The sequence below is a fragment of the Pholcus phalangioides genome, unplaced genomic scaffold (genome assembly GCF_987345545.1).
Source record: "Pholcus phalangioides strain wild (caught in Gottingen) unplaced genomic scaffold, Ppha-v1.0 ptg000007l_1, whole genome shotgun sequence".
Classification (NCBI taxonomy): domain Eukaryota; kingdom Metazoa; phylum Arthropoda; class Arachnida; order Araneae; family Pholcidae; genus Pholcus; species Pholcus phalangioides.
Window position 1 is genome coordinate 50,226,910 of NW_028301600.1, and position 15,469 is coordinate 50,242,378.

Sequence of the window (15,469 nt, forward strand, 5' to 3'; positions counted from 1 at the left end):
CGGGCCCCTTCTGCAGTTAATTTATAGCATGAAAAAGTAAAAATATGATGATAACCGTCCCGGGCCCCAGGGCTAGAGCCCTGTCAGCCCCCCCCCTATGTGGGGGCCATGGGTATGTCCACACTCAGCAACAAATTGAGCAACAAATCGCGCAACATTTTCGGAACACGTCTATCGATTTTGTCCTATCTCTCCCTCTCCAAGGCAGTAGCGGGGACGACGACGACTTGGGGATGTGTTCCCCCCCGAAATGTGGGAAAATGACAGGGAAAAAAGTGTAAGAAATGACTGGCTGAAGGGGAAAAGACTACCAAATTTATTGTTCTATCACTTAGGTTTCCCCACCCCGCTCTCTTCTCCAACGTTAGAGATATCATAATAACTTTTTCTTGTTATTAAAATATATGATATTATTATATATTGTTATTAAATTTTATGCAATTCCTAAAGTTTTTAAAAACGAAATATGCACAGGGAGTCTGTAATCAAAGTTGTATGCTCAAAACTTTCAAAATGGCCTTACCTACCCATCAAAAAATTATGAAACTTCAGGAGCATCTTAATGAAGAGTTAGGATACACATACACAGAGCATCCCGCTTATGACGTTCCCACTTAGAACATTTTCCCGCTTTGAACGACCGATTTTTGGGTTCTCAAATATCACTAATACTCATTGAGATTTCCCGTTTAAAGCGTTTTTCCATGAGAGTTTTTGAAAAACGTTATAAGCGGGATTGACTGTATTTCTCTCGAAGTATCCCTTATAAAGAAAATCTCCGCGTAGCCCAGTGTTTTTTAACCGCTGCGCCGTGCTACATTGGTGTACCATGAGAGGATCGTAGTTGTACCACGACTAATAAATTTTTAAGAGAAATGGATTAAATCTCTCTTGGACTCTAAAAGAGTCTAAACATCATTTCTTTCTTTTTAAACTCTCAATTCATGTATGCCGCGAAAAGTTCAACTGTAGGTAGCTTGTGCGCCGTGGGACAAGAAAAGTTAAAAACACTGGCATAGCCACTTCTTCTTCACCCCACACCAACTCCAGCCACATCGCTATACTGCAATTTACTGCCGTTAACGAGTTGGGTAGGAAATTAAGGAGCCATCTGTCGGTGGTTGCCTCAAGTTTGTCAGGGAAAATATCTTGCTATCTATATATATCCTTTCCCCCGGTTCGAACCTGAGACTTGACGGCGATGGTAGATGAGCATCTTATCACCAAGCCACTTGGGCACGGAATCATAGTGTTTGTAGAAAATTTTCACAAGCAAAGCACGTTGTAAACTCTATGAAAAATGACAGTGGAAATGATTCTGTTGGAGAGATACATGGAAAACACCTGGTAGGGTGGGGGGAACGTCGGAAAGGGTTTTTTGTTAAATATATTTTTGCTCTTAATTTCTCTTTCCCACCTTTTCATTTACCCTCTGGTCCCTTGTATATTTGAATATACAGTAAAACCTGTCTATAACGATACTGTAGAGACCTACAAAAAATATTGTTATAGATATTTATTAAATTATCGTTGTAGACAGTTTGAATATTTGCGCTATTTCGTATTGAATAGGGATTCCGCCGGGACCAAAGAAAATATCATTATAAGCAAGTTTATCGTTATAGACAGTATCACTAACACGGGTTTCGCTGTACATTGCAAATACATGTTAAAAAAACAACAACATTGTAACAATTTCTTTTCTCAAATTTCTTTTAGTATTGCGGCGGCTCACCGCAGACTGGTCAACAGTCGCTAAATACGAAGACTGCACCAAAAACCAGATGAATTGTACGTTATCAAACACGATAACATTACTCTTACCCGCTGGAGCAGAATTCTTAACCAACCTGTTTTGTGTAATTTGAAATGCATATTATAAATGGGAAAAGTAATACATTTAATAGCATATAAATCGTTTGTTTCATTAATGATGTCTCCAAGGAGTCTTGCAGCAGTAAAATACAACTTTCTGTGCCATTTCAGTTCAAAATAAAGCTATATAGGTACAATATTTTTTTTATCTAGAAAGTTGATTGCTTTTTGCTTTTTGGTGTCCTTTTGAGAGCTGCTGAAATTTTACATGTTCAAAGAGTTATAAAATCGCACCAAAATGAGGGAATTAGAAATGAAATTCAAGGTAAAACTATTCAACTTTACTAAGCAAGATTTCATCTGTTTATAGGTGACATTAAAATCAAGGAAAACTGCGTATTTTGCCCAAATTAACCATTTTAGCTAATTTAAAAATCCACTCAAATTAATTAAATTGTTGGGTTTATATATTGTTTCAATTAAAAATATACCAAGAGAGCAAACCAACGTCAGTTTTTAGTTTAATTCAATGCTTCTTTATGGCGCTGACTCATAGAGGGTTAAAACATTCCCAAAGTTTCATAGCTTTCGGATGGGTTGCTAAAGCTTTATATACCAGGGGTTCATAAAACCCTACTCTTATCCGCGGCTCCCCAGAGCAGTGTAACAAAGGATGTCTTCGAAAAACATTTGTCAGAGCCACCACTCTGCTGCACCCCTGAAAAAGGTTGGCGGCGCACAATTTTTGTGTGAACCCTGCTTTATTCCAAGGATGACCAATTTCTTTTTAATGGCCGTGTCGCAATTAATACCATTTTCAATGGCGTGCCACTCTAACAATTTTAACACCTACGCCATGTGACCCATTTTAACAGAATATAATTACATATCTTTCAGTTTAATTAAACCGTACTCTCTGGTTTCCGTGAAAATGTTTTTTTTAGTAACCTTTTGGCTGAGAATTTTTTTAAATCGTAAATTCGATTATCGCAACGCAAATCGTGTATGCGTATTGATAAAAGTTCATCTTGCGTATACCACGTGGGTCAAACTTTGTACCTAAACCTAGAGATTCAGAGTGCTGGTCCCCCTCCCAATAAACTTTGTAAGGGGTTGAAAATTATACCTGGGAAATTCATGAGTCTACAATGCATGTCTCCCTCATGCGGACTCCCTAGTATTTCGTATACACGGGTCGTCCAGAAACCCTGGTCTTCACCCTAAAATGTTTCCTTGGCGTTGCCACCTCTACTGTGGTGTTTTCAATGTGAAAAGCGAAACAAAAGTACAATGACTTAGAAATTATTCATTTATTGTTAAGAAGGTCTACCATACCGAAATATGGGTTTGGTGGCCCTCAAGACTTTCTTCACTCATAAGAAAAAGATCGCAAATTGGAGCTAATTAAAATTGCTTATTTTGCACATACACAGTCAAAGGCACCGAAATGAAGAAAGCATTGAGGGGGCTGAAAGTTCCTAGTTGTCCGTATATACAGGATTCAAACCCTTAGGGCAGGGGTTCTCAAACTTTTTCACCCGCGGCGCCCTGTTTCCTATTCATAAAATAAAAGATGTTTTTGTGTTTTTGGCCTCCTAACCATGGCATGCATATACAGGATTTCCTCGGGATAGGGGAGGGGGGGGGGGGTCACTTTTCGTTTTCCACTGGAAAAACCCTATTCCCACTCTTCCAGTATACAAGTCATGCCCCCCCTCCCCCATCACATCTAGCAACAGGGCCCTCCGATCAGATGCTTCACGGGACTCTGAATACTGAATTTTTTGTGAAAAAAACAAAACAAATGATAAGATTCGTCTCGGCCCTCGAAGTCAGAGCCCTGTAACGTTAGTGTTACTAACCGATTCATGAATTATAACTCGTTTGTTAGAAATTTTTTTATCTTTGATGAAATCTAAACGAGAGAGAAAAAAAAACTTGAGAAAAAAGTTTAAATATGATTTCGATGCTGTCAAAACTTCCTTTCGACGTATCGAACATACTCAGTTTCGGAAGAGAACTTTGTTATATATTACTCTGAACGCATTTTTCAGTCATTTTTCAAGATTTTTAGAGCAACATCATCCGGGCCTTTGTGATAACATAGTAAATTCTTTTCGTCACTAACAATAATGAATGTAAGTAGTTTTCCGCTGTCGAATAATGATCACAAATTTTATTTAACACCTTGTAAGTTATTAATTTTAATTTCATAATTAGTTTCACCTTGTCAGAGGCCCGTGGGCCAGCTGTTGGCCACCCCTACCATAAAGTATGAAGGAGGGAGAGAGAGAGAGATCGAATTTATTATTTTTCCCATCTACTCGGGCTCAGTTAACTCGCCTCGGGAAGAGGTTCAGTTAAATAAATAATAATAATAAAGTGTTAAAAATAAAATAATAGTAATAAAGTGTTAAAAATAAAATAATAATAATAAAGTGTTAAAAATAAAATAATAATAATAAAGTGTTAAAAATAAAATAATAATAATAAAGTGTTAAAAATAAAATAATAATAATAAAGAATCATCATTCAAAACACTTTTTTTATTCGTTAATGAATAATTTTCTAATTAATAATCAATCTGTTGGATTGATTTGGAGGATTGAAAATCCCTTCAGATCACAAAATGGATGCATGTCAACTGTAGGGTTAGTATTGTATTTACCTTTAACGGGTTTTTACTGCCTTTGGAAAAACCAAATATAGGCCTGATATAATTATTTTATAACTATTAAAATTGTTTTGATTAAGAGTTCTCCTTAACAAAAAAAAACAAAAAAAAAACACGTGGTGAATATCGTCATATTTTTTCCTAACTACTAACTGATAATGAACGATTCTCTGAATATTTTCAAGTTTACCAAATTACCAATTTCAAATTTACCAGAGTACCAAGTTTGAGTTTTCAAAAGAAAATTGACAAATATCATTTTATTTTTAATCAATAAATCAGTATTTTCTATCGCTCACAATCTAGTTCAAATACTAAAGCCAGTATTAGGCCGGGATTTATAGTGTAATACCAGCCTAAGTCAAACATGCGCGGAAAATCGTGCTCCAATCGTGAAAGAAGAAGGCCGAACTTGGCTTCTAATGGGATTGAAGATTTCAGTTCATTTTGAAGAAGTGACAACCCGCTGCTGGAGCAAAATGTAGTTTCGTTCGGAGTGTGGCACGTAATTGAGCGTTAAAAAAATGACACGTCACAAAATTTCAAAACCTTGTAAATCACTTAATATTCGTTCAATCCGTTTTTTAATTCGTTTAGTTTTTTACAAGGAATCACGTGTGTAATTATTGGGCGGTCGATAGTTATCACCCTGTATATAAAATTGATTTTCTGTCTGTCCCTGTATGTGTCCGTATGTTCTCTATACAAATCTACAATTTTAGAGCGACGTTGCCAAATTTTGCATATACAGTCGATCTTAGTTGATTCGAAATCAAAAGTCACTGAAAAAGTTCGAATTACCCAATTAATCTATTCTGGTTCCGCAAAATGACTACAAATTGCAACTTAAGCATCAATATTCACATAGGATGATAATTATCAATTATTAAAATTTGATCATCAGTTGCGAAACTGTTTCCCAAATATTAATAATTGATAAATGTAATTTGTACTTTCTGATACTTTCCTTGCTCTTGAAATGACGATAAAACGTTTCGGGCTTTGAATGGTACACCTCCTTGATCCATAGGTTGAACAACGTAATTCGTATCAAGTGGCAAACAATCTCGATGCACTCTAGCTGAACAATATTAAAATGGGCATTAAATTATCAACTTTGGATTTGAAATTTTAATATTTTCAATGGTGCAGTGAACTGTTAAGTAACAATAGCATTTTGCTATTATTGTTTTTTTTATCCAGAGAGCACAAAATAAATGGTAATTTTAATTTCCGACTGTCTCGTCGTAATAAACGCAACATTAATTAAGGAGATTTCATCAGAAATAAAAAAAAATCAAACAAACAAAAGCCATGAGAATACCGAATACAGAATGCACCAAAAATTAGTGTAAATACACTCGTGTGCAAAATTAAGAGAATTAGCATATTATGTTGAATTTCTGAAAGACTATTGGACAGATTTTAATGAAATTTGGTACGAATACACAGTTATAGCAGAGAAAGAGATAAACCATACAAAAGTCATAATACACAAACATAATTGTCAGTAAAGCTCATCATTGCAGGAATGTCCAAAATCCACGTTACGAGATCAAACCGCAAATGAGTAAATATGGGGTATCCCCTCTCACAGTCAGACAGGTCGCACAGCACGACGGCATACTGAACGCGAGGCAAAGTTGAGAAGTCCCTAGGCAATCGATCCCACTCATGCAGCAACGCAGTTTTCAGCTCCGGGATGGTTTTCGGAGGGGGATGGCGAAATGTATTGCCCTCCCTAGAGCGTCCCGGACATGTTCTATAGCAGTGGTTCTCAACATTTTTTGACTCGCGGAGCCCTTTTCGGTCTATAATTTCTATGGCAGACCCCTGCTTGACTCGAGGAGCCCTTTTTGTGAATAGTTTTATGGTGTGACCCTGAAATTTCATGAAGTCCAATGGTGACACTTCAAACTGAGGTATCTCTATTTACACAGTGACATCTTTACGGGTGAACCCAACGGGGAGTCAGGGAATCGAGTTAAATAGGGAGCCCCACATTTAAGATAATTTTATTTATTCTGAGATCTTTTTTTCCTTCAAACATTAATTTTCATTAATTCTTAAATTATTCACTTATCAAATATAGATTTTCACCTCAATTCTGAAATTGCTTTCCCCCTGAATATGAAGTTTTCATTAATGTTGAGAAATTATTTTTTCATTAAATATATATGAATTTTCGTTAATTCTGAGAAATTATTTTTCATTAAATATATATGAATTTTCATTAATTCTGAGAAATTATTTTTTCATTAAATATATATGAATTTTCATTAATTCTGAGAAATTATTTTTTCATTAAATATATATGAATTTTGATTGATCTGAATCTGATTTTGATTCTGATTGCTACCACTAAAAAATAAAATAGTCTCACTTAAAAATTTTATTGCCCCCTGTGGGGGCGGGGGCCCCACGTTGTGAATCAGGGCCCTAACATTTACGACTACAATAACCGTAAAACATGATTTCTGTTATCTAATTATGCTGCCTACAGAAAAAAAGGGGATTCAATTGAGAAAAATGATCTTTTTTTTCCTAAAATTTGTGATGCGAGTCGAAGTGAAAACGTCGTGTAATTGAAGTTGTGCTGCGCATAAATAAAATATTTTAACATAAAAAGTATAGAGAATAATCACGCGGGACCGACCTAAACGTCGAATAAGAGTGAAAGTCGTATAAATGAGAGTTATATAAAGGGCTTGCGGTGTAAACAAGTGATTTTGGGAATTCTCGGGAAATAATTTCCCGTTCCTGATTCCCGAAGGTTCCAAAATGTCGGGAATTTGGAAACCCTAGTCTCCGTGTACACTGATGCAAAATGAAATTCTAACACCACGAAGAAATGACATGCGGTTATATTCTTTTATACACAACATATTTGTCAGAGATTATGTATGACAATCTCATCATATTTTCAAGATCATGAGTGAATAGCGCGTAGGAATGCAACACGCTCCTGAAATTGTTTTAGTTTCATTCGAATGTTTCTCGCATTTTTTCCTGGTGTTAAGATTTAATTTTTCCTCCAGTGTATTCAAACTTAGGCCGGGATTACACTATAAAAGTTTTCTAAAAGTTCTTTTATAAAACTTGAAAAATACAACCAATAAGCTGATCGATTACATTCGAGCAAATGCAACCGGTGCTCTTATTGGTTGAATTTTTCGAGTTTTATCAAAGAGCTTTTATAAAACTTTTATAGTGTAATCCCGGCCTTAGATAACCAGTTTCGAATGACTTGTAAGATTTTCAATCGCTAAAATATAGTGTATCAAGTTGATAAAGGATCTTTTACAAAACTTGAAAAAACAACCAATAAGCCAATGCGCTTATTGACTGTATTTTTCAAGTTTTATAAAAGAACTTTTGTAAAATTTTTATACTGTAATCCTGACTTAAAGTGCATCAAGTATTTTTTTCGAAATGACAATTACATATATATCACTATTACTATTGGTTAAGAAGAGCAGAAAAGATACTTTTAAGACAGGAAATTGATTCAATATAAAAACTAGAAATAACCAGCTGAATATTTTGATCTCAAACTATCTGGGACAGCGTTTCTACCACTGAAATTTGGAACAAAGAAAACGGATGTCTGTATATGTGATGAGCATATTTTTTCTCTCATACTCAGTCTTTTCATCTATTGTAAATCTATACTGTGTCAGTAGGTATTACTCACAACCACCATCTCCGAAAACGAGTCTTTTTTTTTCATTTTTTACTTAAAAGCCGGTGCTTCTTTATCCTAGATCGTCTCCAGATTTCGTAATAAATTTCGGGAAGTGTATATTATATGTAATTAAAAAGTAATAGCAAGATCATAAATATATTTTGCTACCAAAATTTTCATTAGCCAATTAAATAATGACAAAAAAGCGTTCTCCACCTGGTTCACAAGTAGTGGCATTAATTTTGTGAAGCATGAAGAAACCAGTTTCGCATGTGCACATCCCATTGGAGCAAGTAGAATTCGGGATGGTTTTTTGGCATTCTGCAGATGATTGGCAATCTGTTTCCGCTTGAACTGAAAACATGGAAAATAATTTTTAACCAAAAAATAAAACAAAAAATATGTACGTATTTCAGAAAGACAAGAAACATAGATTTTATATATATATATATATATATATATATATATGTGAATATGTGAAAAAAAAAGAATCCCCCCCCCCCCCCCCCCGCCGTTTGAATAGATAGCCTGTATCAGGACTATACAGGGAACAGGGTGTGCTGTAAGTGCTAATGTGGCCTTCATCTCATCACTCATCTGTCGTAGAGGTATAATTTCAACTTAAAAAATGCTCAAAAAGCGTTCAAAAATTACCCAGTACCAGTTTTGAGAGTGAAAGTACAGTGTGTAACAAAATAAAAAAAATCTAAAATTTTATACGGTACCCCTGTTCTTTAACTTCCTATTAGACTGTTGTTGCCCTGTCTCTCTTCAGGATAAGAAAAAAATTCCAAGTTTCTAAGTGCAATATTCGCTGAAATATTTTTGAACTGAAAAATCGGAGAAAAGTTGGGAAAGAACAGCATAAATGAGGAGAAGGAGCGTTGTCCGTTAGTTTTGCTTTTCTTTCATAACTTTTCTCCGATTTTTTAATTCAAATATGTTTACGAATATTGCACTTGGAAACATGGAATTTTTTTCTGTTGGTCTCAGGATATACAGGGCAACAACTTTCTAATTGGAAGTTACAGCACAAGGGGACCGTATAAAACTTTAGATTTTTTTTATTACAGGGCAATTTTTGAATGCCCTTTAAGCATTTTTTAAATTGGAATCATGCCTCTACGACGGACGATTGAGGAGGTAAAAGCCCATTATCACTTACAGGACACCCTGTATAGTACAGCCATTATATACATCAGGCTAGATGTTTTATAGCCCTGGCCTGTATCTTCTTATATCGGGGGGACTGAATTCCCTGCTCTCCCCCACCGCGACTACGGCCTTGCAAGAGATCATCCTATTACAGAGGATCAGTAATAAAGCATGATGTTGCTTTGAGCAGAGTTAAATCTTTACGTTTCTATATTTATGAAATCCTAGTGCCTTTTTTTCGCAACGGCAAACCGGACACGTGCAGAGGACTTACAAGAGGGGTTTATAAAACTGAATATTTTTATGAATTGTAAAACAACCAAATGCCACATAGCATATTTCAGAATCTATTTTCAAAGTATTTATGCTACGGCCAAAGTCCGTTGTTTGGCCACACAGTGAAGCTGCTGGCCACTTTCTCACAATAGTTACACTTTAGACCAGCGTTTTTCAACCGGTGTGCCGCGCCACATTGTTTTGTGTAGTGAGAGGGTCGTAGGTGTGTCGCAAAAATTTCTACAGGACAAAAAACTACATTATTTTTTTTTAAAGTCCAAAACATAATAAGGTCAAATATTATAACAGTAAGTGTAAAAACTTAAATTGAGATCTTTATGAGATATCTTATGATCTTAAGTATTCAACTGATAATGCAAAAAGTTTTCCAAGTAATATCTCATCAAAATATGTAAGCCATACAATTGGATGGCCTAACTTTTAGCATTCAGTAAATTTGTTTGCTAAGATTATCGTAGAATATTTTTTACTTTATCGACCATTCTAAACGTCAACTAAGAAAGAAGATATTTTCGATTTCATTTATCATTGCTTCAATTTTGATAATTCATGTAGGGAATCTGCATATTGATAAAAAAAAAAACTCAAATATTTATCAGTTCTTAATTTCACATTTGTGCGTAGTCGTTAACTTGTATCCGGCTCATGAGTCTGTGCCCCAATATATATTTGCCTCCATCTCCATAATATCTATAGAAATATTGGGTTTGAGGGCCCCCCCCCCCCAATGTTTTCAATAACCTTATGCCTATGCATTCGCGCGAATGCATTTTCATGTTCATTTTTTTTTATTCGTGCTATGCAATAATATTAAAGATAGAAACTAATCATAGCTATGATATGACATAAATGTCGCTTTTCACTTGTTTATACAAGATATACAGAAGACTGGATGTTGTGAAGGTATTTATTATTTGAGATGTTAATTTTTTTAAGGAAGGAAAAACTCATCTCTGCCGGACGAGTGATCTGACCGCTAAGCTACAGAGGAGATAGAGATTTTCCTTCGCTAGAGCGTATATATGTGCCGAACCTATAGCTATGATACTTGGAAGAAAATTTAAAACTATGCACGTCTAAAATTTGACTACGCAAAAAAGAAGATATTGTCGCGAAAGCTTTAAGCTCAGATATCTAATTGAGCTCCGTTTCAAAAAAATTTATTGTCTTTTAATTTTAAATAAAACTTAATTGCATTAAAGTGTTTATTTACTATTAATTTATTGAATCATTAAATTAGTACTTTTTAAAAAATCTCAATTCAAGTGTGCCGCGAAATAGAAAAGGTTGAAAAGCACAGCTTTAGACATCAGCCGACCAATTGCTCTCTTTTCCAAAAATTGTGTAACTACAGTTTGAACCATGTCGGTGAATACGGCCCTAAGTGATTATCCAAAAAATCAGGTTTGCCCAAGGCCTAACTCATGAGGGACGGACGCCACAAAATCCGGTATGTACACTTACAAACCAATTCACAGAACCAGAAAAAGGTCTATAGTTAAGATTGATAACATTTTAAATGCATTTTTTATTCAGCTCGGAAAAGTCTCATTTTCATGAGCTCATGGGACATTGAGCAGACACAAATGTAAATAGGATAATAGAAGAAAAATCGTTGTGCACTTCACCAGTTAGAGAATGAAACCAGAAACTATCAAGGCCTGAAGCAGTGTTTGAATCCATCTTCAAAAAGCATAGAATTTATTCCATTGAAAGAAAGTTTTTAGCATAATTTCGTTTTTGTATAAAATTTGGAAAAGATTAATTATGCCAATCCCTCTGTATATGAGCGAGTGACTTGATTCATTTCGATGGAGTTATTGTAGTTATTCGTGACCTGTGGAGCCCTAACGGCTGCGTGTGAACTTTCTAGGGTTACGCAGCCACTCTAGGAAAATAAAATAAGTCAGTAAATTGGTAAATAAAAGAGAGTCCTCTAAAGAAGCTCCGAATAGAAATTTATTCTGAAATGGGCTCCTCGAGTCAAAAAAGGTGGAAACTTTTGGGTTATTGTGCGATATTATGATGTGTAGTTAAAACGTGCTATCGAGATATAATGATTATATATATAATGAGATCATATATAAGTTGGATTTCAATCAATATCTCGTCATTGAATTATCATAATGACGAAACAGTGTGCATGAAATTCGAATATCGTTTTTCTATATTTCCGGAGATTTGAGATTCACATATATTTTTTTTATTTTAAACTGAAAATAAGAAAAATTCCAGGGTTGAGTCGCACCCGATTCATTTACTGTACAGTAGGCCTATATGATGAAGTTTTACTTCTCAACGAATGAATGCTGTCTACTACATTACGGCGCAATAACTTACCGTCTAAAATATATCTTGCACACACTCCACGTATACACCTGACACATGATTTCCTGATTCACTGCTCACGACAACGATTTATTTCATTTATTTTTTTACCAAAACCCGCTTCCTTTAACCGTGACGCACGCAGAAAAAAATACCCCGATGCGAGGGAAGTACAAAACTACTTATTATATTCTAGGTACTGTTTTTAATCAATAGCCACTATCATATTAGACAACATTTTTTGGTTAATGTGCCATTCTCTAGCTAGAAGAAGTATCTTGCTCACGCCACTGTTTCATTAGAGATAACAAGGATATGTACTCAATAATAGTTCCTCTAATCCTCGAATGTCATCTTTTTTTCCGTCAATCATCTTTTTTGCGGTTTTGTGTGAAGAAATGAAGATAGCATTCCTTGCTTAATATACTATATACAGTAAAGGAATCTTATGTTACTGTATACAGGGTATTTCCCAAAAAGTGCTTGAAACTGCGGTTAATTTTGAAGGTGAAGTAAAATATGAAAAATGATCAGCAAAAAGGGGAGAATTTTGCTGTGATTATTAAACCAGTCAAAAATGATGAATCTCTTCCACAAGAAATTCACCCCGAAATTAGCTGAGATATCGGGGATAGAAATACCTGACTTTTGACACTTTTTTGTCTTTTCAGTCTTAAAATTTTTTGTGACAGTTTTTTTAGCATAGGGGGTTCTTGACTTATGGGTCACGACATAAACTTGATTCGCAGGGATTTCCAAGATGAGTTGTACAAAAATAATTACAGCCAGGGATTCTTGAGCTATGGGCCACGTCATGACCCAAACTTCAATTGATTCGTAGGAGCTTCCTAGATGAGTCATACAAGTCAACTTAGTCCTCTTTTAAGGAGGTTAGTGGTTATGGTGTTTAACACCATAGTGTTTGAAAAAAAATCTGAGTTGGGGAAGGTGATGAACCGAGAATTTTGGAAAACTGCGATCTCTGTATGAGATGAGATCTGGTACTAAGATTTTCGAAAGTAAATTATGTTAACATGATGCTACTTTTTCAGCCAATTACGGGGTCCCATGATGATGCAACGGCCCTGCATAGAATGCCACAAGAGGGAAGCTCACTGAACTCTAGCCTAGGAAGGTCGACGATCGACTTTATAAAATTCGTTCGCTATAAATGTATTCAAAAACTTAATGAATGAATAGAAAGGGTCTCACTACTGGATTAAGTCAACACCTTCTAGAGCAAAAATACCTTCTGCTTTAGAAGGTATTGATTAAGTTGGGGGATCTTGTGTAAGACAGGAAGAGGGGTCACGAGGAGAAAATATGTTCCAAAAGGGAGGCGGGCATTGACGAAAAAGTTAAGAAACACTGCTCTATATAATACCGTTTCTCAACCAGTGTTCCGCTTGAAATGGTAATGAATAGGTGATAAATAAGTTTTAGCAATGTTATAGGGATTGCAGGGCTCCTTAGAACATTGATGTTATTTCAAGGTTTCGAAAGGGCAAGGATGTTGAGAGAGAAACACTGGTCTATAATAAGATAGCTATATGCACACGCAATAAAGCCCATTATCGGGGCTTTGTACGTACCACTAAATCTCAAAGATATTATTTTGATCCTTTTTGTCGCACCACGGTCATTATCTGCACACCAGAACCGAATTATACTGGGACCTACAATTTATTGCCGGTTTCGAACGGCAGCGTTTGACGTTTTTGCCTTTTTTTACATATCTCGCCGAAAGGTTGGTGCTCTCAAAGTACATAGGTTTTCACGGACAATGTCACTACGACTGTATTATTATGTTTTTAATCTCTAGATCCCCTGAAAAAGTAACTCAGAAGAAACATCGTGCAGTCATTGTTAAACTAAAACATAGTTACTTGTACTAGTTTACAGATTTAGTTTTGTACGTGAATGTTACTTTTCTAGTCCTTATTGAACTATGTAGATAATTAAAATTCACAAATATTGAAACTTAAACACACGGATTTTTTGAAATGAGTATTCATTTCATAGTTATGAGATTTATCTATTATATTATTTTTGTTAAAATCTTTTTTTCTGCTAGTTTTCTCTGTTCATTTCTAATTCACCAAGTCAGAAAATTCAAACAAAAATTTAAGTATGCATGTAAGTTTTAATCATAAATACTATTGTGTTCTCAGAAAAAATACACCAGGCATTATCGATTACATATATCTACATATAATTTTTATTAAAATTGTCATCTTCAATCAGAAAATTTTATTTATTATCAAAAGATGTAGTCGATGCAAAAAATTTTGACTTTGATATGAAAATGAGTATGTTCCGGAATGTTTCAGAAATTTAACTAATAAAGTGAAAAGAACAATTAATAGTTGTTAACAATAATTTATTAAAAGAACAATTAATTTTATTTTCTTGATGTGTTTCCGAAGGATCTAATTACATTCTTTTACGTTAAAATCTTACGTACAGTTGAACTACGTAATTACTCTTTTTGGAGGTCAACCACCTAAGCAGTTAAGCATTAGTGATTTCTTCAAATTCAGAGAAATAAGTTGAAGTCGATGAATACTATATTTTTATACACGCCAAATAATTTTTTGTTCATTAACGTCCCAAAAGTAATTCAACTAATATGGATTGCAAATGCGAATGATCACAGATATTTTCAAGCAAATAAAATAAATTAAAAAAAAATAGATATTTAATGTTTAAATTTCTTCAAGAAAACAAATGATAACATAACAACAATAATAAACGTAAATAAATCAAATACCCGAAAACTATTTTAACGGTATTAACGAAAAATTGAAATATTAAAAACAATTGTTCTGTAATATCTTATGGTGCAACATTCGAATTACCAACTAAAGAAATTAATCATAGCAAACGACAATCGTTTAAATACAGAGAATGATTGCATCTCAATTAACGTAAAAATTGAAATTATAAACGGTAGCATTTTTCAAGTAAAATAAAGACAGCAAGAAATTTAATTTAAATTTTCGAGGTTTCTGTGTCCAGTCTAACATATTTGTTTGTTATCTTAAACCGAAATGATGATACACATGAAAACAAAAAACAAAAAGATCGATGCATCGATGTAAAAAACGTTAACATCGCTTTGCGTGCAGCACTAGTTCTTAGATTAAAAGACCCTATTTTATACGATGATCCCGGCAATCTCAGCCAATTGGTTAAGAGATAGAGTGAGAGTTACCAAGCGGCAAATTGTTTTTTTTTTCCTCTTTTGCTTATCACTCCTTATTCCAAAAATAGTATTTCTCCGAGTCATCAACTTACCAAAGAGGGATGCATTCTGCAGCCAGGTTGCTGTGCCTAATCCCCATGAGGCAAGAAATAGCCATTTTACATCCACACTCATTTTTGATCCATATATTTATTTTCGCTGGACAAAAAAGCGAATTTTCTTAAAAGAAAAACTGAGCAGCTATAGCTAATAGCAAACGTGAGTCTCGCTTGTCACCAAAAACGAGCGCGCCATAGGGACGCGTCGCTGC

The 15,469-nt window shown here is 34.8% G+C and overlaps 1 protein-coding gene across 2 annotated transcripts in view; it reads right to left on the reverse strand.

The window, feature by feature from the left end:
• LOC149085436 (uncharacterized) overlaps window positions 1-15,469 on the reverse strand; it is a 30,708-nt gene extending 15,239 nt beyond the window's left edge. For both annotated transcript variants that reach the window (XM_089233439.1, XM_089233441.1), the window contains exons 1-2: window positions 15,252-15,469; window positions 8,391-8,528 (exon numbers count right to left, since the gene is read on the reverse strand). In XM_089233439.1, the coding sequence (XP_089089565.1) occupies window positions 8,391-8,528; window positions 15,252-15,333 (220 nt within the window). In that variant the 5' untranslated portion in view covers window positions 15,334-15,469. The remainder of the gene's footprint in view (window positions 1-8,390; window positions 8,529-15,251) is intronic.